Here is a 25613-nt window from a genome sequence, read left to right on the forward strand (position 1 = left end):
GGAGATGTGTGTAAATACCTCTACTGACAATGCCTCTGCTTGACTCCTTGGGGATTTTCTACTTGACAGAGGATAAAGAGAAAAATTTTCCCTTCCCAACAGGCATTGGCAAGCCAGAAACTTCGGTTATTTGCAAGATGGTAATGTCTTTCCCTCCCCTGACCCCATCCAATTTATGTAGCACCAGGGAAAGAAGAGAAATTTCTATACCAACAAGCAGCCTAATCTGCCCTATACTTCTTGAATTCTACACACACACACACACACACACACACACACACACACACACACACACAGGCAGAGAGGAGAGAGGGAGAGACATCACTATCCATGGTGCTCCTCTGTGGTGCCAGGGCAGGAGTCCTGTAAGGCCTGCTGAACTATTTCTCCCAGCCCCAAGAGTGAAGTAAGTGCCTTGTTTTCCCCTAGTAACAAGACCGGCCCAGGAACAAGCCTGAGGGCAGGTGGGGCCACCCACTTGTCAGCACCGTCCTCCGCTTGCACTGCTCCTCCACTCCGCCATGCTTCTTGCCCGACAGCGTGAAGGGTGTCTCAAAGACAAAGCGGTTGATGTTGTGGTGCATTTCAAAGTCTGTCTTCCGGTCCTCGACTTCCTTTTCCTCAAAGAATGGCGTGACATAGGTCACCTGGATATAGGCATATTTGGGGTCCAGGTCCTTGGGGTTCACCTGTGTTAACACATGATGGGCAGTTAACACAAGATTTTGGAGCAGGGGGAAGTCAGATGGCTTCAGAGCCGGGCGGGGCCATAGAACAGAAGTGCCCGGACTGTGGTCAGGTAGCCAGATGGTGGGAGAGGGAAGATGGAGCCAGCTGGACAGGTAGCTGAGGCTCTTGGGACCCTTAGGACTGACTGTGGCCTATAACCTCATCCTTGACTTTCTTTCTCTTCTCGATTTAGAAGATGAAAATGCCCTCACCTTTGTGTAGAGTGTGAGCTCCTTGAGAGTGGACTTGCATCTTATTTTCTGCCACTATGATTAAGCCAAACACATACAGGGGGACCATTAGTTCTAAGGGGCTTATGCTTCTTGTCTGTAGCTGACTAACTGACCTATCATTCGAATGCAGATATTCTCAGAATCCTTTTGGAATCTGCAATGGATCATTTTATGTAATTTCTGTACTAATCCAGCTTTGGTGGGTGGTTTTGACAGGAGGACATGGCACACCTGGTTAAACACCCATGTTACCATGTGCAAGGAATGGGGTTCAAGCCCCTGCTCCCCTCATGCAGGATGGAAGCTTCACAAGTGGTGAAGCAAGTACTGCAGGTGTCTCTCTGTCTCTTGTTCTATCTCCTCCTCCTCTACCAATTCCCCTCTCATATATATATATGGCCAGGAAACTACAAACTACTTTAGCTGTTCTTCAAGGTTGGAGAGTTGATTATTGGTCTTTTATTAATTTTCTCCTAATGATTCCTGGGACAACATCCAAACTTTTCCCAACATCCTCCATCCATGGACTCTACCTACTGACAACCCAGTCCCAGAGATGATTGTAATGTTACTAATAATTATACTGTAAGATGGCTAGAACATTATCTCTGGAGTTTAATGGGATGTTCACTTACTAATTCAATGTCATTGAAAAAAAATCTGTTGTTATGGCAGACAGTGCATTTCAAAATTTTTTTTTGCTAATATGTATCATTTACTAAATCACCATGTTTAAATAGTTTTTGTGTCAAGATTCTCATAACCCAAGAGAAGCTCCGTGATTGAATAAATCATTGTTTTACTGCTTCTGCAAACTCCACCAATGGGCTCAATCAATTTACCCCTTAGGCTGCTCTTCAAACACAGATAACCCAGGGAGGAGAAAATTTACTAAATTTCTAAGATAACCCCAAAGTTACTCAAATGTAATGTTTGTGATTAGAAAACAACAACAACAGCAAACCCCCCCCAAAACAAAAACAAACAAACAAAAAACCACCAACCATCAAGCAGGGGAAATATCTAATCTAGCTTATCCCACTGGAGTTTGCTTTGCCTACTCTGGTAGAAAACTAAAACTTTAACAACTCATTAAACATTCTACAAAGCTGGATTCTTTGCATTGGCTTGAATGTGGATTTCACCTACCTTGTTGGAATCCTGAATTATCTTCACGTTGTCTGCCCCAAATTTATCTGCATAGAGTTTGAGTAGCCTCTGGGAAATCTCAGAGAGACCCGTCAGTTTAGGCTCTTTATAAATATACTCTTTACCTTCTTCTTCTTCAAAAAAACCCTATGGGAGGGAGACACATAGGGAGCCACCGATTTTATTACAGAAAATACCAGTTGCCAAACACAAGCAAAACAGAAGTCATTGACTTAAAAACACATATCTGGAGTCTTTTGGTTATCATCCAAGTCATTGATTAGGGACCTGTAATAGTCAAAATCAGGGACAAATCAAGTAAAGAGAACAACATAGAGGGTTAGAACCTTTCCACTATCTACAGATCCCCTCTCCAGGTGAAACAGGACCTCACTACAACTTATATATATTTTCTCCATAGAAATCAATGCACAAAAACTCGGTGGTGAGGGCAGTGCAGAATTATCAGATCACACAGGGTGATCTTAAGAGTCTGTTAATCACAAATAAAAATGGTTTGGAAAATAAATAAAGATATAAATTGCATGTGCTAGGTTTTATGGTAACCAGGGCTCCCTGACCTACCTTCTCTCTCTGGATCCATATGTCTGAGCAATAAAGTTTACTTCAGATATGGAAAGAGACAGAAAAAGACAGAAAAAAGAAACAAGGAGAAATCAGTGGTTTGCATATATTTTGGAGAAAGAATGCCCTCGTGTGGTAGCACAGTGATAGAACATAATCTGAAGGAATGACATTTATCAACAAACAATAGTGTTTTTAATAAACTCTTCTACAGTTCTTGGACAGGAGGCAGGGAACACTTTAAAGCAAGTTCAGGTGTTAGAATGGGATGGAATGCCTACCACAGTCATATTCAGTGACCATGCAGAACACATTCTGTCATTGCTACATCAGACATTATACGTGGTACACTCCTAAGTACTAGCTGAAAATAATTTGGTCAGCATTTCTACAGAACCTGGTACAATTTGGTTCTATGCAATTTCATCATTCAACTTGCTAATAGGTTTTGTAGAAAATTCTTGCAATGTTAATACATTTCATGCAGAAAAAAAAAATCTGTAATGCTAGGCTTTGAAGGACTGATATAGGAGCAACCTAACCATCAATTTTATGCCACAGGCACAGGTAAGTTTCAACCTCTGTGAATTTGAATGGTTTGGGAGAGGAAGAATGGGAAATTTTATTTAAGGACAATGAAGTAAGGTGACTTTTGTAATTCCTTTTCTCTGAAGGAACACAGAAACCTTTTTTTTTTTTTTTCCCTGTGGAACATGTATGGCCTCACAGTGCTAAATTAAATTGGGAGTTAAAAATCTGAGAGTATCCGGTTTCTGCCGAATGCAGAGTTTAATTAAGGGGGCTCACTCTTGAGGGTCCAGGTGAAGATATTGGAAATTGGTGGCTCATCTTAGCTGTAAATTTGTGCCTTGTTTTAAAATCATCGACTCCTAAAATATTACCAGTTGTATGTAAATATTTCTTGAGATGGTGCAAAGGCAGGAACAATGTCATTGCCAAAAGGTTGCTTTCATGGGAGCATCCGCAAAGAGAAAAGTGGAGGCTGTCTTTTCACAGCATTTACATGTGATTCTCTCTCTTATGGACATCTGTCTGTCTCTCTGTCTGTATTGGGAAAGACTAAATCCCCTGGGGAGCCAGGCGGTAGCACAGTGGTTTAAACACAAGTGGCAAAAAGTGCAAGGACCAACGCAAGGATCCCGGTTCGAGCCCCCAGCTTCCCACCTGCAGGGGAGTCACTTCACAGGCAGTGAAGCAGGTCTGCAGATGTCTCTCTGTCTCTCCCCCCTCTGTCTTTCCCCTCCTCTCTCCATTTCTCTCTGTCCTATCCAACAATGATGACATCAACAAATAACTACAATAATAAAACAAGGGCAACAAAAGGGAATAAATAAATATTAAAAAAAAGAAATACAAAAAAATTTTAAAAATAAAGATAATTTAAAAAAGGATTAATCCCTGATCACATCTCTGGTTTTCTTCATTTTTTTCTCTCTCCTATATATAAAGGAGGCATACATATTATTAATATCACAATTATTTTCTTTGCCATTTATTTCTTAAAAATAAAACAAAATTTATATCCGTATGATGCTTAACACTTATCTAAGGCATATTTTGCTCTGCATGAGCAGTAGATTTTTGTATAAGTGGGCTGTACTCAGTAACTTCTGAAGCCAGGGAACAAGGCACATAGTCCAAGATAGTTCAAGTAACTTCTTGATTCCTTAGCACCTCCCTGATTTTGAGTTTTCTTTAAGTAGTTAACTGACTTATTTACTCATCTACTGGATACAGAGAGAAACTGAGATGGGCAGGGGAGGTGTAAGAGAATGATAACTGCTTTACCTCTTGCGAAGCTCCCCCCCCCCCCACGGGGGGGGAGCCTCGGGGCTTGAACCAGGGTCTTTGAGCACGGCAGCATGTATACTCAACCAAGTGTGTCACCTCTTGGCCCTGATTCTGAATGCTCTAAAGGTTGAAAAATTTTTGTTTAATATTCACGTCCAAGATTTTGTGCAATGTCTGGTTTATAGGGAGATGTCGCTATAGATTTTGTTGAATGAATAAACAAATAAAACGGGTCTTAGTGAGCACATATTAAAATGTTCTATTTGCACCAAAATACTGGAGAAGAGTCCATTGTTTTAAATAAAGATGTTCCCTGCAGTTCCTCTTGATTCTGTTGGGGTACTGAGGCCTGCCTTCCTTTCTACTTGGCTTCCAGCCTGTTGTGCTTTTTCTATCGCTGTCTTTGTAGAGTTATGTCTGACACAAGGTCAGAAGTTAGTGGCTGAAATTGACAGACTGACACATCAGAGAAATGAGACTTCAGAGCCCATCAGAATCCCCCCAGGGCACTAGCTAAGGCAGCATCTACTACTTGCATTTCCATGAGAAAAATATCTCCAAGCTCCAGGAAAGAATTTTTTTTTTTTCTCAGCAGGGTGTGAAAACTAGCAGAAAGGGACTTTTTTTTCCTGTGAATTTCTTCCCCTAAGTAATTTCTGTGTGAGCATAAAAGGAGGGGTGAGAAGCAGAATTTCATGGTCACTACTATGACCCCTGTGGTATAGGCCATTCCTCCTCCTAGAGCTACAGGGTGGGAACTGGTACAAACTCAGAGGACTCCTGAGAGACCCCCAGGACAGTGTGTGACACACAACAAGTCCTTGGTGAGTACTATTTAGATGAGGATGATGACATTAACAAAGAAAAGCCTTCATGTCTGCAAAGCAGGTTCGTTCCTGGCTAAGATCAGAGAACTAGCTTCATTTTGCATGGAAAAAATATTCTTCCAACATGCTGGGGGTATGGATCAACCTGCCAAGGTCCATGACTAGTGGAGAAGCAATTACAGATGCCAAAACTCCCACCTTCTGCACCCCAAAAATAATTTTGGCCGCTACTCCTAGAGGGGTAAGTTATAGGGGTAGAAAATCAGAGGGCTTCCCCATTCTACTAGGACCTAAAGTATCTGTAACCAAGAATCTTGTTTTTTAGGGAGTTGGGCTGTAGCGCAGTGGGTTAAGCGCAGGTGACGCAAAGCACAAGGACCGGCATAAGGATCCCGGTTCGAACCCCGGCTCCCCACCTTCAGGGGAGTCGCTTCACAGGCGGTGAAGGAGGTCTGCAGGTGTCTGTCTTTCTCTCCTCTCTGTCTTCCCCTCCTCTCTCCATTTCTCTCTGTCCTATCCAACAATGACAACAACAATAATAACTACAACAATAAAACAACAAGGGTAACAAAAGGGAATAAATAAATAAAATAAATATTAAAAAAAAAAGAATCTTGTTTTTTATACCATGACTGAAAGGGAAGCAAATCTGGGAAACACCAAAGGAAGCCAGGCACTGTTTGTCTTCTCTGAGAGAGAAAAAGGAAAAAAGTAAAGACACTCTGAAGTACTATAGGTGTAGGGGTGACTCAGAAAGGAAGTGAAGGTGGGATTGTAGAAAAAAATGGGCAAAAATATGCATATATATATATATTTATAGAATCAGCCCATATCTGTGACCTTGGGAGAACTACTGCAGTTTCCAGTGGAAGGGATGGGGGCATGGAAGTCTGGTGGGAACCGTATGGAATAATACCCCCTATTGTCTTATAATTTTGTAAATCAATATTAAATCACTAATAAAATAAATTTAAAAATAAAATATGTTCTTCCTTGTAATGAAAGTCCTATGAGGTTCATTTTAATATTTTGGAAAGCTATTGATGAGAAAGAGATTGTGACTAGAAATCTTTATTTAGCACGGGCATGTAAAACCACTGAGGCTGTCTTATGCCCTGAGTAGGAAGGAACTGGGCCAGCCAGACTTGCAGCCCAGGGGTTGCCTGTACAGTCTGTAGGACCCTGTGAGACGCCTGGCAAGTGGTGGTTCTGAAAATGTCTGGGGCCCACGCTCCCTTCACCCTGGGAAGTTATCAAAGCGAAGCCTGCTGATACACAGCCTCATGGAAGATGTCCATGTTTGCTCCAGGAAAGAAATGCTTGATAAACAAGAACACAGAGGTTGGACCAATTTACATTCCCACCAGCAGAGCAGAAGAGTTTCTTTGTCCCACAAGCTCTCCAGCATTTGTTGCTGCTGTCCTTTTTGATGTATGCCATCCTCACAGGGGTTAGGTGGTCTCTCAATGTTGTCTTTATTTGCATTTCTCTGACAATCAGCGACCTGGTGGTGGGAATTGTGTGGAGTTGTACCCCTCTTATCCTGTGTTTTTTGTCAGTGTTTCCTTTTTATAAGTAAAAATTAAAAACAAAACAAGAATACAGGGTGATGAAAACCCAGGGGACAATTTTGATCTTGCTTTATCCTCAAGGTTATGAGAGGAAAGTTTCTTTCAAGGCTATGAAAGCTGGTGACCTCTACATTTCCCTTGCAAGTTTGATATTGAAAAGAAATATCTGTCACTTCACAATGCAATAAACACCCTGGTCTACTGTGGTCAGCAAGTTGTACCTATTCTAGTTAAGTAAGGATGCTTACTCAATGGAGTTAACATGGTGGTTTATGAAATACCCAGGCAGTAGTGAGAAAAAACTACCTGAATCAACTGACTATTAAAATCACTGATGACTTCTCAGATATATTTCCTTAGGCATTTCTAAATATTGTAGTGGCTCTAGGTTGTGACTGTAATGTCTAGTATAGGAGGCCTTGTCATATTTGACTAATTCAAAGCACACAAACCAATTGATGCAAAAAGAGATGTAGTATGTCAAAATAATAATAAGCTAACCACTAAGAGAAAGGACAGAATGCAGAGAAATAGTTCCTTGTAAATTATATAAAGTAAATGATATATTCTATATATGTACTTATACGTATATAACATTATGTTATATTGTGTGTGTTACATGTACATAGTCAATATCAGGAATTATTTTCCCCTTTCTTCCTTTCTTCTTTCTTTCTTTCTATCTTTCTTTTTTTTTTTTTTTTTTTACCAGAGCCAGAGCAGGCTCAGCTCTGGCTTATGGTGGTTCTGGGGATTGAACCTGAGCCTTTTGGTGACTCAGGCATGGAAGATTTTTTGTATAACCATTATTATGCTATCTCCCCAGACCCCCTCAGGAACTCTTTTATAGGTGGAGAAAAAGAAGTGTTTCCACATCCTAAAATGGAGGTGGTTTTTCACAAACCACCAACACACACACACACACACACACACACCCCTTCCTTCCTCCCCCTCTTCCAACCATTTTTTTTTTTTCTATCAAGGTGCTGAGATTTAAACAAGAAAAGAAAAAGAAGGAAGAGGAAAGAAAAACTGGTACTGTGAGATACAGTTGTACCTGTGTCGGCATGGCTAAGAATCACACAGTTCACAGCTTTTGCTGACTAGGATGAAGCTCCCTCAGCCCAGGCACATGTGATCTGTTCAGCAACACAATAGGCCTTGCTTGCTCGCTGTCATGCTAAGCAGTACAACCAAAGGATGCCACTGGTTACAATGAATGTCAGTACTGCTGTAAAGCTCTCTGGAAATGCACTTTGGGGACACTTTGGGGACTATGGTGATTTCTATAAACTCCTTGGTATAAACTTTCTGCCGTCAATAACTTCAGATGTTGCATTAGACAATTCATACTATCTAAGACTTCCTGCCATGAAAACATAGCAGAATGTGTACTAATATCTGGCTGATTGCAGACAGAATGTTAACTACTCCAGCCAGTGCTGTCACATGAAAACACTACTAGCCCACAGGGGACTCGAAAATATTTACTGAAAGGCTTTTCTGTGCAGGGAAAGGGTCTTCTGCCTGCAATGCACTCCTGTAACCTCTGTAACATGATTGCAAGGCATGTCAATTTGGATTTCAAAAGGGGAATTTTACAGGGACAGAGAGTGCCTTCATGAAAATAAATAAATAAATAAATAAATAAATAAATAAATAAAAGATGAAGGAATTATTTCGGACCCTGGGGGCTGTGTTAATCAAGCAGTCAAGGCTTTGACTTCAATCTCTGGGCTCTTCATTGTGTGCACGTACAAGGGGGGAATGTTCAACTTGTCTTGGTATTTATCTAGCGCAAAGTGAGATGGACACAAGGCTGCCCTCACAGCAGTTGGAACATCCTCCACGTGGGTGTTTTGGGACAGGTGTCTGAGTATCATCTGAACATTCCTGACCGGGGCTGTACTTCCTGTCTTTGTTCAAAGGCGGCTGGAGCTTGAATGTAGTTACTATGCTTAGGTCTGGATTTGGGTCTGGAGATTTCATGAAACATTTTGCCTTGTAAGCTCCAGTGAGAATCTTTTTTTAAATTTTATTTTATAAAAACCAAGTGAGAATGATGACAGTAGTAAAAAACAAACAAGGCCAGGTGCAGTCAGCACATTTTAATGAGGAATCTGCAAAAAGAGCAAAGTCAAGTCATTTGGAAGTAGCTTCCCTCAGTCCCCCATTCTGTTCTCCCTCCCACACCCCCCCCCCAGTCTACTTAGTAGAGAAGTTTTTGAGTATTTTTTTAGTAGGTGAGTTCAAGGCTCATGACTCCCAACTTTATAAGTGATGGCAGAAAATACACGGTTGTTGTGGATGTGGGAACGGATTTCAAGAATTACAAAAATGTATGTATAAGCCAGTTCACTGCAGAGACAGATGTGGAGCATGTGTGGCCACTGAGGGTATTTCTCTTTACAGTTTAATGGACATGAATCACAAGATTTGTCATTTTTTTTCTGTGGGTAAAAGTCTGTCCGGAGATAAGCAACTTCAGGTCATTTAAACCTACAGGAACATTCTTTTCTCTTATTGAGCTCTTGGTCCTACTATGGAATCTTGTCTTGCTTTGATCTACAATTTTTTGTGTGTGTTTCTTTCTGCATCTTAGGAGACTTAACTGGATCTACTGCATCAAGACTCAGTCTGCTGCTCTTCTTTTATGTTGGGAATTAATAGTATCATCTCTAAAACTGCACAGAGCTCACTACCTTAGAGAGCCAAGGTATTAATTCCAAGGTATTAGTTTGGGAAAGCACAGGAAAGTGTCCATTACTCCAGCTCTGGAAACTCTAATCACCCTGTTCCTCTTAATGAACTTTTCAGAGTGGCCTAAACTGAGTGACCATCACCAATACCAGGCCCAGTGTACAGTCATCGATGCAGATAGACTTGTAGATACACAGGATGACTGCGTGCCCAGTTCAAATACGTGCAGCGCCTGTATTTGTGAATGCGTGAGGATAGGCTTTCAGATGAGCTCTGACTTTGTGCAGAAAGAAAACATTTACAAAAAAAAAAAAGTAAAGGATACATTTTTGTAATTTAGGTAACTGGAAAAAACACAATTTAGTTCAGGAAATGCAGGATGGCTCACCTTTTAGATTCGATCCTTATTTGTACCCGAATAAGTTAAGGTTTAGTAAAACCACATGAAGGGAAGAATGAGGATGATTAGAACATGCACATGGAGAGAGAGGGGGAGAGAACTTACCACCGCCTGGAACAAACAAGGCCAGAGGGAGAAAAGAGTAGACATCTGGATTAAAATAAAGCTGGAAAGTGGCCTGCTTCACTCACGTTCAGCAGCCTGTATCTTAGATATTGGTTAGAGAATACGGGTTTTCATGACCAGAACATTAAAGGAAGCTTCTTACTTTTTAATGTAATTAATTAACTTATTTTTGGCGGTGGGGGAGCATTATCTGAAGAGTTGGAGATGCAAATGTTAGAAAGTCAATTGTGTACCTTGGGCCACTCTTGTGCCGAAGTTAGCTGGTGACCATCCTCTGGAAACTCATCTTTCCTTGATAATCTCTTCCCTCCTTCCCTCCCTCTCTCCCTTCTTCCCTTTCTGCCTTCCTTCCTTTCCTCTCCATTCCCCTAGATTCCAGGCCTCATGCATGCCTAATTTAACTACTTCTGGACTGACATTTTTATTCAGATAGAGAAATAGAGACACAGAGGGAAAGAGAGTCACCAAGATTCAGTAACTTGTCCCCGTGTTGCCACACTTGCATGAAGTACTGGGGGCTCAAGACTAGGTCACCTGCATGGCGAAGCATATGCTCTAGTCATTGGGATCTTCCTACTCCCTTTCCATTCTCCTTTTGATTTGGTTTCTCTGCCATTCCCCGTGCCCCCAATATTTCATCTATTTATTTTCTTCATGGCTCTCAAGGCACCATTTCTATTTCTGTCTTCCCCCCATTCTCAACACACACACACACATACACATACACACCCCACACACACACACCCCACACACCCCACACACACCACACACACCCCACACACCCCACAAACACCCCACACCACACACACACACACACACCACACACACACTCACACTCACACACACCCACACCCCCCCCCACACACCACACACACACACACCACACACACCCCACACACACCCCCCACACACCCCCCACACACCCCACACACATCCCACACACACACACCACACACATCCCCCACACCACACACACACACACACACACACACACCCCACACAACACACACACACACCACACACATACACACACACACACATTAAAGAGTTCTGATTTTCTGCCAGTGACCCCCCAAAGTCTACTCTAAGTCTCTTTCTGCTTCATCACATCCCTGATTCCTATCACTGTCTTTCCGTTTCCATAATCCAAAGGCATCTATTTGTTTATCTGAGCGGTTCCCGGGGGACACTTCCCTTTCCAAGTACAAAGGACTATCTTTACTAGTTCAGGAGATGATGCTTTAGCTGCCTTTGGTGATTAGACAATGTATATGATTTTAAAGACTCCCACTAGAAATTCTCTGGAGTGAGCACTCCTTCCCCTGCAGTCTTTAAACATTCCAAGGAAAAGAAGGAATGGCGGCAACAGTGCTTTTCAGGAGGGAAGGAAATAAAGGGGCCGAGAGGTCTCCCAAAGAGGAAGAGAAAAGGATAAAATGTTTACTTTAAGAGGAAAAGTCTCAACCCTGTCTGCTGAACTCTAAGAGTGTTCTAAGCTTTCCTGAAAAGAAACAGGGCAGGATCTGCCCTATTCAGAGCACTGCCTGGGGACACTCACAGTTAATATATAATGCATTCCCCTTTCCTTCATCCTGGTCTGTGGGTTACTAATATTTCCAATCATGCCACTGCTTATGTAGTAAGTGGAGAGAAGTAACTGTAACACTGACTTGACCTGCAGTATAGGAAACAAAATCACCATATGGTGTCTTGCCTGGAAACGGTGTTGATTGGAAAACAGGAAAAACAAAACAAAACACATGTGATGATGAAGTCAAAAGTCCTGCCTCTGATGTACTAGTGTCCTAGGAATTCCTTACTCCCTTGCATGCTAAGAATTGTATTTCTTGAAATGTCGGGAAATTGTAAGGAGCCTCACAAAGCACCCTGAATTTTTCTGCCTCCAGGAGCCTGGCATTACTTAAAACATTAAGCCAGCTCCCCCTGCTCCACCCTGCATTCCTGATACTATGGCCTATCTACATAATCATTGTTTTGCCTGAAAGATCCCCACCCATTCCATTCCTTTGATCTATCTTCTTTCTACCCTCAAGACCCATCCTGCCTGCAGGATAGTATTAATCCTACCAGTTAAAACCCTCGCAACAGTTGCTAAGGAAGTTCCTACCTTTCCAACTGCCTTTTGCCTTTCTCCGCCCCTTTCCTAGCCATTGCCATTTCTGACTTGCCACTTCTGGGTTTGCCCTTTAAAAGCCTTGGCTCTCTGATCAGTAAAGAATTGCATTGCCTCGCCTTGCCACCATGTGTTTGGTTCCTGAGTCATCTCCCTCACATCACTGAGTGAGTAGCAGCCCAGGCTGACTCCAGTCGAGTTCTCTCCAACCCAGAGAGTATACGCCCGGGAAGAGGCACCCCCATGCTACCCTGGCATTGAAACATGTTCATTTTAACTTCACCTCATTTCTGTTAATTTATTGAGCCTATGTGAGGCATGGTTAGGATGACAAAGAAAGAAGGAGACAGAAAAGGTAGGCAGTAGTGCACTGGGTGCCCATAGTGTGGAGAGCAAGGACCAATGCAGGGATCCCCACCTGCAGGGAGGTCACTTCACAAGTGGTGAAGCAAGTCTGCAGGTATCTTTCTCTCCTCTCTGTCTTCCCTTCCCCTCTCAATTTCTCTCTGTCCTATCCAACAATAGTAGCAGCAGCAACAATAATAACAATAATAACATTGTAAGAAAGATGGCCACTAGGAGCAGTGGATTTGTAGTGTAGGCACCAAGCCCCATCAATAACCCTGGAGGCAAAAAAAATAGAAAGAAGCTGAGAGAGAAAAGGCAGCCTCACTCATGAAGCTCTTCCTTTTCATGTTGATCCCAGGAAGTGGCTGAGGACTTGGACCCCAGGTCCTTGTTCACAGCCAAGTGGGAACTCTACCTGGTGAGCTATCTCCTCTCCCTCAGTTGTGCTTTGAAATAAAGGCAAAGTGTAGTCAGACATTCCAAGATGAACTAGTGAGAAGAGGAAGCTGCAGAGAATTGTCTTTTTTTTTCCTTCAGGAAGTTAGAAATCTCCAACCAATGCAATATATGCCAAGACTTATGGGCTTCTCTGCCCATTTATGTCTCAATATAAAATATTCTGATAGAGAAACATGTAGCCCCTCATGCCAGAAAAGCACTAAAATACACCCAGAAGTACCCATACTCCCTCAATCCAGTTGATGTCTCATAAAGAAAGAGTATTCAGAGAGACCGGGCAGTGGCACACCTAGTTGAATGCACATGTTACTATGTGCAGGGACCCAGGTTCAAGCCTCTGGTCCCCAACTGTGGGGGAAAGCTTCACAAGCAGTGAAAGCAGTGTTGCAGGTTTCTCACATTCTCTCTTCCTCTCTCCCTCCGTTTCTCTCTTTTGAGAGAGAGAGAGAGAGAGAGAGAGAGAGAGGACTTTCAGTTGCCCAGCAGAATTTATAGGATGCGCTGCTTCCCATGAACTCACCTGTCCGTAAAATGCCACCCGGTAGTAGCGTCCGAACAGCCGCTTCTCAGAGTTCACCACCTCTGCCACCTTCAGATACGACCGGTGGATGTCGTAGTAGAGATCTGATAGTTTCTGAAACCATAAATCAAAGGGTGTCATACAGCAGAGAAGGCTCTCATAAGAAATGGGAAGTTTAGCACCATGCTATGACACAAACATAGAAAGTCCTACACAGGGACTCAGCTTCAAGCCCCTGGACCCCACCTGCAGGGAGAAGCTTTAAGAGTGGTGAGATGGTACTGTAGGTGTCTTTCTCTCTTTATGTCCCCCTCCCCTATCAATTTCTCTCTGTCTCTATGCAAAATAAACAAATAATATTAAAACATAAGTCAACATGATGTACACTTTAAGTATACACAATGTTACACAGTCAGTATCTTCAATAAAAATAATACCATCCAAAACAGTGTTGTGACCCCCAACAGGAGTTTGAGACTATTAGCATAGGAATGACGTCAGCCTGAAGAGGTGCTACAGAGAAAAGAATGTATAAAAGCACGGACTTGGAGCAGGTCTCTGTCTTTGGCTGCTGCTTCATCTTGGCGGAGGTGCTCCAGGTATCCGCCATGGCTACTTCTCCTGAGAACTGAACATGTGTGACTCTGCTAGCAGGTAAATGCTTTAAGACTCCCCTACAGGGGTCACTTCACAAATGGTGAAGCAGGTCTGCAGGTGTCTCTCTTTCTCTCTCCCTCTCTGTCTTCCCTTCCTCTCTCCATTTCTCTCTGTCCTATCTAACAACGGCGACATCAATAACAACAACAATAATAATTACAACAACAATAAAAAACAAGGACAACAAAAGGGAAAATAAATAAATAAATATAAAAAATTTAAATAAAAGACTCCCCTACAGCCATGAGCAACCTATACCTCAGCTGATAATTGTTTATCTTATGGGACTTTTGATAATTATACTTAGACTTTATGGACCTAGTGTACTCTTAACCCCTGATAATACTTGCTTATTCTGTGTATCTAAAATATATGTCCCATACTTTTGTACTGCCCTTATAAACCTCTCTTCCTTTACCTTAAATGAAGCCCCTTATTTGCAGCACCTAGATAAATGTTTGTTTTTTTACCTAAATAAATCCTCTATTGTTTAAACCTACAGCTTTGAATCTTTGAACTGAAGCCCTAAGTCCCCCTCTTAAGTTAAAGTTACAACATAGTATGTGTGTGTGTGTTTGTGTGTGTGTGTGTATGCAGGTAACACAGGGGCCTCAAATATGTGAAATTTCATGGCTTTTGAGCTGATTTTTTTTCCATTCTTTTATTTTAGGGAGAGTAATTACGAAGGAGCAAGAGCTGCACTACAACCTCCCCAGTTACACGGTGCTACCTTGCCATACCAGGGCTCAATCTCAGGCTGTGTGCATGGCAGGGGATGTCCTTTACATGGTGAGCTATCTTCTCACCACCACTTCCCCCACCAAGATAAAAGTCTTTTCTTTCTCAACAATTTGTTTGGCTTTGTATGTTAACTCTCTTTTCAGCCACCAGGTTCCAGATGCCATCAGGATGCCGGCTAGGCTGCCCTGGACTGAAGACCCCACCAATGTGTCCTGGAGCCCCGCTTCCCCAGAGCCCCACCCTACTAGGGAGAGAGAAAGGCAGGCTGGGAGTATGGACCGACCAGTCAACGCCCATGTTCCGCGGGGAAGCAATTACAGAAGCCAGACCTTCCACCTTCTGCAACCCACAACGACCCTGGGTCCATGCTCCCAGAGGGATAGAGAATGGGAAAGCTATCATGGGAGGGGGTGGGATACAGAGTTCTGGCAGTGGGAATTGTGTGGAGTTGTCAATACCCCACCAGTTGAAAGAAGGCGATTCTGACTAGCCGAGCACCTACCTTGAAGTCTCTCTGCTTCTCAAAGACAGCGATGATGGGTTTGTTGACATCAGCGATGAGCTCATACCGCTCAGACTTCCACAGGAACTCCACACACATGTACAGCTGCTCCACCAGGATATGCTGCAGCGCCCCAAAACCCCCCGCCCCCCAGAGAGTTACACAGGGTCGCCACTGGCCCTCTTCCAGAAGCTTGGTTTCACAACCGTATGTCGACAACACTATGCTCAGTGGTGTCTCTGCACCCTTTAGCTTTGTCACTGGTAACAACATCCATTCTGGCAGGGGTGGTGGAGTCTTCCAGGATTCCTCTGTGTTCCTCACTGCCATCACCTGAACAGCCCCTCAAATTTTCCAGTTTCAATGCAGGAAATACCTTCAGGTCTATCTACTTCTTTCCATTCCCACAGTTGCAGGTTCAGCTCAGATGCCCATTCCTTCATCCCCAGACCTTAAGTTAACAGCGCTCGCTCTTCCAGCTAGTCTTGTCTCCCCTCTCCAGCCGCTCAGATGCGCTGCTGTCTAGTAACTGTTCTTTCGAAAACAGCCCTAAAGATGTATTTATTCACTTTTATGTAAGTGAAAGAGAGCTATGGTAAGAGAGTGACCACACATGGCAGGGCCAGAGGTTGAACCTGGAACCTCTGGGGCTTTAGACATGTAAGTACTATACTCTTTTTTTTTTTCTCCAGGGTTATTGCTGGGCTTGGTGCCTGCACCATGAATCCACCACTCCTGGAGGCCATTTTCCCCCCTTTTGGTTGCCCTAGTTGTTGCAGCCTCATTGCGGTTATTATTGCCATTGTTGACGTTGCTTTGTTGTTGGATAGGACAGAGAGAAATGGAGAGAGGAGGGGAAGACAGAGAGGGGGAGAGAAAGACAGACACCTGCAGACCTGCTTCACCGCCCGTGAAGCGACTCTCCTGCAGGTGGGGAGCCGGGGGCTTGAACCGGGATCCTTACGCCGGTCCCTGCGCTTTGTGCCACGTGCGCTTAACCCACTGCGCCACCGCCCGACCCCTGTAAGTCCTATACTCTTAATATGCTGAGCTATCTCTCTGGCCTAGACCAGTGACCAAAGGGTGAGGTCTCCACTGTTCTAAACTTCTGTAGAAATGCCAGTGTGGCACAGATTCCCTGGCACAACATTCAGGGACTCCATGCTCAGTGACACCTCCCTGTCATTCAGCAGGCTGTGTACTGGCCGTGTTGTGTCTGCCCACTCCATTCTTAGGACACCTTCTTCTTCCTGCACCTTTACCTGTCGCTGCTGCACCTATCTGGACCTACACTCTCATATGACACCTTTCAGTCCTACTAGATATCCAGACTCATGCACACACATCATCTAATCAGCTTTGATTTACTCAGCACATTCCACCCACATGTCTCTAAAAATTGCTCCTTTTTTAATTGAAGCCAGGTAAGACACCTGCATTCATAAATACTGGCTAACTCTGATGCTGAAGGAAATATTCTCTTTCTTGTGATTCAGAACACTTTAAGAGCTTCAGTTATGCCTCTGCCCCTCTCCCCATCATTATCTTTAAGTTGCACGTGAAGCAGTGGTTTCATAAATCTTCAAGTGAATAAAACTAAAGATGATCTAAAGCAAGTGGATAATGTTGTAGGGTTGTTTTACTTAGTATATTTTAGGGAAAAGAGTCTTAATTAGTTAAAATGTGTGTGATTACATTTGCTTTTTACACTGAATTAATATAGGATCAAAGGTAAAGCATTTGCTTTCTTACCCTTTGTCAGCATCTATGTAACATTTATAACTTAAGGACTTAAGTTTATGGTGGCTCAGGATGTGGCAGTGTCAATAAGGTGTTGGACTCTTAAGCATGAGATTCTGAGTTCTGTCCTTGGCACAGAGTTAAGTCCCTGGCATTACATATGTGCCAGAGGCCAGAGTGATGCTCCGGGTATCTCTCTCTCTCTCTCATAAATAAATGAATAAATAATCAACTTAGCTTATGAAATATTTTAACTGATATCTTTTCCCTCCACAACTGTTGCTAGTTCTCAGCAATTTTTTAAAAATTTCTTTATTGGGGGATTAATGTTTTACATTCGACAGTAAATACAATAGTCTGTACATGCATCACATAATACAACCCCCACTAGGTCCTCTGTCATCCTTCTTGGATCTGTATTCTCTCCATCCACCCACCCCAGAGTCTTTTACTTTGGTCTCAGCAATGTTTTGTTAGTGAAAAGCAACAGTGGCTTGAGTATCAGGTTTTCTGCAGAAATAATTGAGCCTTTCAACTGCATTTGTAGATAAACTTTCTTTCACCACAAGGGGCTCCAACCGGGATCCTTGCGTGAGTCTTATGTGTGCTTAACCTGGCACACATAAACTTTCTTTCTTTTTCTTTTCTTTTCTTCTTCTTCTCCTTTTTTTTTTTTTTTTAAATTTTACTTATTTATTAATGAGGAAGATAAGAGAGAGAGAGAAAGAACCAGACATCGGTCTGGTACATGTGTTGCCAGGGATTGAACTCAGGACCTCAAGCTTGAGAGTCCAATGCTTTATCCATTGTGCCACTTCCTGGACCATGCAGATAAACTTTCTAATGCATTAGAAATCACTGTGTCCTGCTCACAAAGATTTCAGCATCCTTTATCGCCTTTACTGAGACACTGCAGATTTTCTGCCATGAGGGACAGCTGATTATATATATATATTTAAATCTGTCTTACTGAAGTCAAGTTTGGTTTAAATTTCCATTGAAAACTATACTTTATAATGAAACCTAATGTCTGCCTAGCTTAATTTTTGCCAGCACCTCATTTTGCCCAAGACATATAATAAAGTATATTGGACTTGTAGGTAAGATTTTCTCCTTAGGATTTAGCTGAATATTACAATTCCATACCCTTCTTTACTAAATTACCATTGAAGTCATCATCTCACCTCATTGTATGGTGTGTCTTGCATTCCAGAATCTTCTTTCATTGCTCCTTCTTCTTTGATGTTTGGTGTGATGCTCAGGAAAGCTGGCCAGCCCATAGAGAACATGCCTGTGGAGACCAAGCAAAATTCACCATGACTATTTGAGCCCAAGCTCACTTGTAGTAGCTAATGCCTTCCTTCATGATGATACAAGTGGTAGTGTTACGATGTTAACAGTCAACGGGATGTTTAGATTATGACTGTTGATAGTTTCTTCTTTTAAAACCTTTTAAAATGATCTTTATTGTTTATTGGATAGAGACAGTCAGAAATTGAGAGGGAGGGGACAGAGTGAAGGAGAGAGACACCTACAACACTGCTTCACCACCTGCGAAGCTTTCTTCTTGCAATTGGGGGTGGGGGCAGGGCAAACCCAGGTACCACACATCTTAGCAGGTGCCCTCAACACCACCCGCCCTGATAAATACTCTCTTCTAGGCAAAATGCTTCCCTTTTTATAATAAAAATATGTTATTTATGTGGCTGGGTGGTGACATGGCCAGTCCCATGCACACTTTACCAAGTGCAGGCCTGAGGATCAAGTTCCTAGTCTCCACCTGCTGAAAAGAAACTCCACAAGCAATGAAACCGAGCTGCAGGTCTCTCTCTCTCTGTCTCTCTCCCTCTCTATCCCTCTTAACTCTCAACTTACCTCTGTGTTATACAATAAAAATAAAGAATTAAAAAATTTTACTCGTTATTTATCTCATTTTTGGATAGAGACAAGAGAAATTGAGAGGAGTGGGGAAGACAGAGAGGGAGAGAGAAAGAGAGACACCTGCAGACCTGCTTCACCGCTTGTGAAGCTTCCCTTCTGTGTGAGGACCAGGGGTTTGAACCTGGTTCTTGTGCATGGTGCTGTGTGTGCTCTGCCAAGTGTGCCACCATCTGGCCTCTCTCTTGTTTTAGAACTTAATTAATTAATTAATATTTATAAAGTTAAAAGACAATAGAGGTATAGTTCCAGACTGTTCTCACTACCAGAGTTCCCTCTGGTGGAGGCTACAGCAGTTCTCCCAAGATTGCAGATAATGCATTGACTATTATTTCTCTATCTGTCAATATTTATATATGTTTTCCTACTTTTAAAAAACTTTATTGGATAGAGACAGTCAGAAATCAAGAGGGAAGAGGTGATAGAGAGGGAGAGACGTAGAGAGACACCTGCAGCCCTGCTTCACCATTCGCAAAGCTTTCCCCCTGCAGGCGGGGCTGGGGATTTGAACCTGGGTCCTTGCGCATTCTAACATGTGCGCTCAACCAGGTGAGCCACCACCTGGCCCTGTGCCCACATTTTTCTATAGTCTTGCCTTCTCTTTCTTTCTTTTTTTTAAAAAAATATTTTATCTTTCTATTAATGAGAAGGCTAGGAGAGAGAGAAAGAACCAGACATCAACTGTGGTACATGTGCTGCTGGGGACTGAACTCAGGACCACATGCCTGAGAGATCAACACTTTATCCACTGCGTCACCTCCCGGACCACTCTTTCTTTCTTTTTAAAAAATATTTACTCATTCCCTTTTGTTGCCCTTGTTGTTTTATTGTTGTAGTTATTATTGTTGTTGTTGATGTCGTCATTGTTGGATAGGACAGAGAGAAATGGAGAGAGGAGGGGAAGACAGAGGGAGAGAAAGACAGACACATGCAGACCTGCTTTACCACTTTTGAAGGGACCCCCCCTGCAGGTGGGGAGCCGGGGGCTTGAACCGGGATCCTTATGCTGGTCTTTGCACTTGGTGCCATGTGCGTTTAACCCGCTGCGCTACCGCCCGACTCCCCTTCTCTTCCTAAATCACACCTACATCTGCTACTACTTCTAAATGTTCTCCCCTTTTTCCTCTTTTCTGGTTCTTGATGGAGCTGGATGGAGTTCAGAGCCCTCTAGTCATCTTCCCCTAATATTTCTCCCCCCTCTGGCAATATGGACTAAAATTCTTCTGGGGTACAAAAGGTGTGAGTTCTGGTTTCTGTAATTGCTTCTCTGCTGGACATGGGCATTGAAAGTTTGATCCATACCCCAGCTTGTCTCTATCTTTCTCTAGTGGGGCAGGGCTCTGGAGAGGTGAGGTTCCAGAACACACTGGGGAGGTCATCTGCCCAGGGAAGTCAGGATGGAATCATAGTAGCATCTGCAACTTGGTAGCTGAAAGGACAGATTGTTTAATAAACAGGAACTGAAGAGTAGGAATAGAGCAGATGAGACCCTCTCCTTTTTATGTTTTTGCATCAAGTAGAGTGTCCTCTTTCCTGTAAGTAGCAGGCATGGATCTATGGGCAGAACAGAGGATTTATAGATAAACATAGCTCCAATATTCGGATGTAACTACCTTTGGTGAGACCATTTATCTCTATGTTAAACTGTGGACTTCAATAATTACCACAACTGAAGGGGTTCAAAATGATATTGGAAAAAAAAAAAACCCTGGTGGGGCTTGTGCACTGAAGATGCCCATTGCTGGCTAATTTCTACTATTTTGCATTATTTAGAAATGCTTCCAAGTTTTCTCAGCATTTTGGCCAGCAAGATTAAAAAAAAAAAGGCTGGATCTTCATGTATATGAAAATAGCTGGTCATGTCCTCAGGGAAGGGCTCCCATCCAAGTGGCAGGGAATTGGAGCCAATGACAGTAGAATCAGGAATGAGTCCATGAAATTCAGCTCCATCTGAAGCTAACTGTAAATTCTGAGGTAGGCTATTTAACTTCTGTTAATTTTCTCACTCATTCTAGGAGCTAATAATAGCACTGACATGGCTAGATTATAATTTGTTATTGGTAACTAACAGATACCATGCTGCATCATTAATATGTACCATTAATATGTATCTCTGTAGGAAGGGCTCTTTGAGTCATAGCTAATATGCAGGGGGGGGCATTATTAATTATGAGCTGATTATGCAACTGAATTATCACCTCTCTCCAAACGTATCAGAAACTATAGTGCTTATTAGCTAATCCTTGCATTGAAATTTTGATTTGTTACTATAAAAATAATAGGACTCCATTGGTAATTAAGTATGTATTCAAATATATGAAGATCATTCATAGAAGGGGAAATCATAAAATAATTCTCCCAACAATGGTGACCATTATTATTACAACTGGGGTTTCACATCATCACCTACATTCTTACCCTGTATACACTGTAATGAAAGGATCCTTGACTTTCATCACTTAAAAACATCATATAAAAGTATAAGGGACTTCAAATACCAAAAGAATTCTAGCCAAGTGCCAATGTATACAAATATATTCTAATACATTACAAGAAATAACCTTCCTTAACTTAAAGTTTACTAAACAGATAATACCCTTTTATTCAATGGGTAGTTTATATTCCAAACACCAAGTTATATCAACTTTCAATTTGGTGTTCAGCTAGAATTTGCAATAGGTAGTCTTTTTGGAGTTGCATGATACATATTAAAATAAAAATAGATGGGAAAGAAGGGCGTGTCAAAATAAGCAATGAGCAAAGAAGGCAGGAAGGCAGGAAGGGAGGACTATTCACCTGAAAACTCAACAAATCATAACCAGGGCTGATCACCTGAACATTTGACAAAATACAACCAGGATTTATTCAGAAACTCACTAAGCCATAGACACCAAGTTGCAGATGCTACTATGATTCCATCCTGAACTCCATGGGCAGTCGACCTTATCAGTGTGTCCGGGAACCTTACCTCCTGAGAGGCAGAAATAGGCTGGGGTTATGGACAGACTTGCCAACACCCATGTCCAGCAGAGAATCAATTACAGAAGCCAGAACTCCCAGCTTCTGCACCCCAAAAGAATTTTGGTTCATACTCCCAGAGGGGAAGAAACATTAGGGGGAGATAACTAGAGGGCTCTGAACTCCAACTCCATCAAGATCCAGAGAGAGAAGAGGAAAAAAGGAAGGACATTCGGAAGTAGTAATAGGTGTGACTTAAAAGGGAAGAGAAGGCAGAATGGAGGAAAATATATAGGTAGATAAACAGATAGTTGTACAAATAATAGTCAACCCATATCTGTGAACTTGAGAGAACTACTGAAGTTTCCAATGAAGGGTATGGGGACACAGAATTCTTGTGGTGGGAACGCTGTGGAACTGTAACTTTGTTATTTGTAAACCTGTTATTTTGTAACTTTGTAAATCACTAATAAAAATTCAATTAAATTTTAAGAAGTCATCCCCAAATAAATAAATAAGCAGTGATGTTGCTGATGACTTGTATATAAAAGCTCAATGAGCAGTGAGACACAAAGCAAGAACCCCCCCCCCCCCCCCCCGTGGACGTGAGTAATTAAGTAACGTCTGGTCTCCTCTCTGAGGTGACTTCACCATCTCATGGCTCACTCTGCTTGTCTGGTTCAAGTTCCTGATTTGCAACATTCACAGTGAATTTTGTGTTCAAAAATACAAACATACTCAAAAGGATGAGGGAGTAATTAGAATTTCAAAAATAGTATAGCTAAAAGAGGGACAAGGAGACTCTTTAAAAACGCATCCATATTTAAAAGGGTAAGGAGCCAGTCGTGTTTCAAAAATAATGTAGCTAAAACCCATTTGCTATTTGTTACTATTGTTACAAAATGTTTTTTAATTAGATATTAAAGATGCAATCTTTTAAGGGCATCAAACTGTATCTGTTGTAAATTGCTAGAGCCAATTTACATTTGAAAAAGGAAATGAAAAATGTTGATTACATAGAGCCCTGTATTATGTATATATATACATATATACATACAGAGGCACATATGTAAGGCACACATATAATATTTATGTGTTTAGTTTTTTCAGTCCTTATTTTGAATAATCTTCTTAAATTTCAAAATTAAAAACATTTCTCTTGTAATTGTACATCAACTCGAAATAAAACTCAAGGGCAAACGGGTAGCACAAACTATGGCCACAACTCACAATAATAGGAGACAAGATAGAATTCTATTTATTGACAATTTTTTAGTGACCTAACCTTCACATGTTTTGTGTAGGGTTTCTGGACAGTAGGAGCTTTAGGTTTTTAAGTGAAATCATGCAGGAGAGAGAGAGAGAGACAGACAGAGAGAGAGAGGGAGAGAGAGAGAGAGACAGAGAGAGAGAGGGAGAGAGAGAGAGAGATATTTCTCTGAGGAACACATGTATGAAAGTTTTATTCAAGTCATCCTCCAGACCAGTTTGACCTCTGCACTGTTATGTGGGGTAAAAGAACTTGGCTCGCCACTCACTTCCTCCACTGGGAGTTGTTAGTAATGGGTTGTTATCACAGGAGTGAACCTCTTCTGGGAGCAGGAATGGTGTGCAAATCTTTTCCATTTTCCAGTAACCTATGGTAGTGCAAGATGAGGTTAGGACATTTCTATAGGATTGTGTTAACACAAACTGATGAGATCATGAACCATTAACCAATGAAGCTTAGTCACACTGAATTAGGAAGCTGACCATCTAATTAGCCTTGTTGTACATAAAATAAGTAGGATAATGGCATGAAAGAAAGTTAACATAACTTGGAAAGCTCAAGTTACATATTACCCATAATAAGTGTGATGAATAGCATCTAGTATTAATAACATGCTGATTTCTGGACTTCCCCTCCCTCATTCAGTCATCTCACCCTTTCTTTTCAGGTATTCTGCGATGAGGGCAGCTATATGGATGTAACACATAGCAGCCTGTAATTAAAAAAAAGAAAAAAGTTCAGAGGAAAATACAATAGAGGCTCCATTATAAATCTAATTAGAATAGATTTTCCAAGGTGAGTTGGTATTCCATGCTAGAATATCTGGATGGATCTTTTGTAAATACAGAGCTGGTAGAATTGAAAGCAATCAACTAGATCTCCCCAGATTTCATAATAAAAAAGAAAGTGTGTACTTGGGAAGCTTGTGTTTTTCGTTCTTTTTTTAATGAATTATTTTTTCCCCTAAATATTTATTTATTTATTATTGGATAGAGACATAGAGAAATTGAGAGGGGAGGGAGAGATGGGAGGGAAAGAGAAAGAGAGAGAGAGACCTGCAGCCCTGCTTTACCACTTATGAAACGTTCTCCCTGCAGGTGGGAACCAGGGCCTTGAACCTGGGTCCCTGTGCATGTAATGTGAGCACTTAACAATACCTGGTCTCAGTTTGCATTTTTCTTGATGTTTCAGTTGGGTCAATGAGTTGGCTTGAACTTTCCCACAGACTAATCTTCCTTCCTTCCTACCTAGGTTTACCTATAGCAACATCCATAAATCCATCCATCCATCCATCCATCCATCCATCCATCCATCCATCCATTACTTATATATCTACAACTCGTGTATCTTGTTACAACTAGACTCCAAATCATGTATTAGAAAATAAACCACTTCTTAACTTTTTATTTTCCCCGCTAGTAACGACCCCTCTTAGAGTTTCTGTTTCCTTTAAAGTTTTTGCTTCACAAATGGCTCCTGATTAAAAAATGTGACTTCTTAACATGTCTGCTTCCCTAGGAGCTCAAACTAGTGCCATTTTACTTTACTCCAATATTGGAATTGCTGAAGAGATACTAGAAAAGCCTCATGGAAATATAACTGACCGCAGCGCTTCTCCTCTGGAGATCTTACAGAGGGATGCTGCCATTTTCAGGGTCATTTGAAAGCACTTGGTGTTTCCTATTTGTGTCTTTGCAAATTTGCTATTAAGCAAGCTGTCAGGTTGTTGGCTCTATTTGCATTCCAGATTTCTAAACACCACAAGCTTTTTGAAGAGCTTCAGATGTTTAGGCTCTCCCAGATAAATCGATCTCTTCACAAAGGAGGTGTTTCCAGGGAATAACACCAAACTCCCCCAGTTTGTGTCTGAAAGCTAATGAGAATGTCAACATTATAAATTCACTTAGCCGGAAGTCGGGCAGTAGCGCAGTGGGCTAAGAGCAGGTGGCGCAAAGCACAAAGACCGGCAGAAGGACCCCGGTTCGAGGCCCTGGATCCCCACCTGCAGGGGAGTTGCTTCACAGGCGGTGAAGCAGGTCTGAAGGTGTCTGTCTCTCCCCCTCTCTGTCTTCCCCTCTTCTCTCCTTTTCTCTCTGTCCTATCCAACAACGATGACATCAATAACAACAAGTACAACAATAAAAATTTAAAAAAACCCAAGGGCAACAAAAGGGAAGAAATAAATATTTAAAAACAAAGAAAAATAAATTAAAA

The 25613-nt window shown here is 42.0% G+C and overlaps 1 protein-coding gene across 3 annotated transcripts in view; it reads right to left on the reverse strand.

Moving 5' to 3' along the window:
• The window catches only part of DOCK10 (dedicator of cytokinesis 10), a 309226-nt gene that overhangs the window by 11909 nt on the left and 271704 nt on the right, over window positions 1-25613 (reverse strand). For all 3 annotated transcript variants that reach the window (XM_060193683.1, XM_060193682.1, XM_060193684.1), the window contains exons 46-52: window positions 24054-24111; window positions 23668-23766; window positions 18418-18524; window positions 15494-15616; window positions 13594-13707; window positions 2112-2258; window positions 479-689 (exon numbers count right to left, since the gene is read on the reverse strand). In XM_060193683.1, the coding sequence (XP_060049666.1) occupies window positions 479-689; window positions 2112-2258; window positions 13594-13707; window positions 15494-15616; window positions 18418-18524; window positions 23668-23766; window positions 24054-24111 (859 nt within the window). The remainder of the gene's footprint in view (window positions 1-478; window positions 690-2111; window positions 2259-13593; window positions 13708-15493; window positions 15617-18417; window positions 18525-23667; window positions 23767-24053; window positions 24112-25613) is intronic.

Source organism: Erinaceus europaeus, chromosome 7 (genome assembly GCF_950295315.1).
Source record: "Erinaceus europaeus chromosome 7, mEriEur2.1, whole genome shotgun sequence".
In the NCBI taxonomy this organism is placed as follows: Eukaryota; Metazoa; Chordata; class Mammalia; order Eulipotyphla; family Erinaceidae; genus Erinaceus; species Erinaceus europaeus.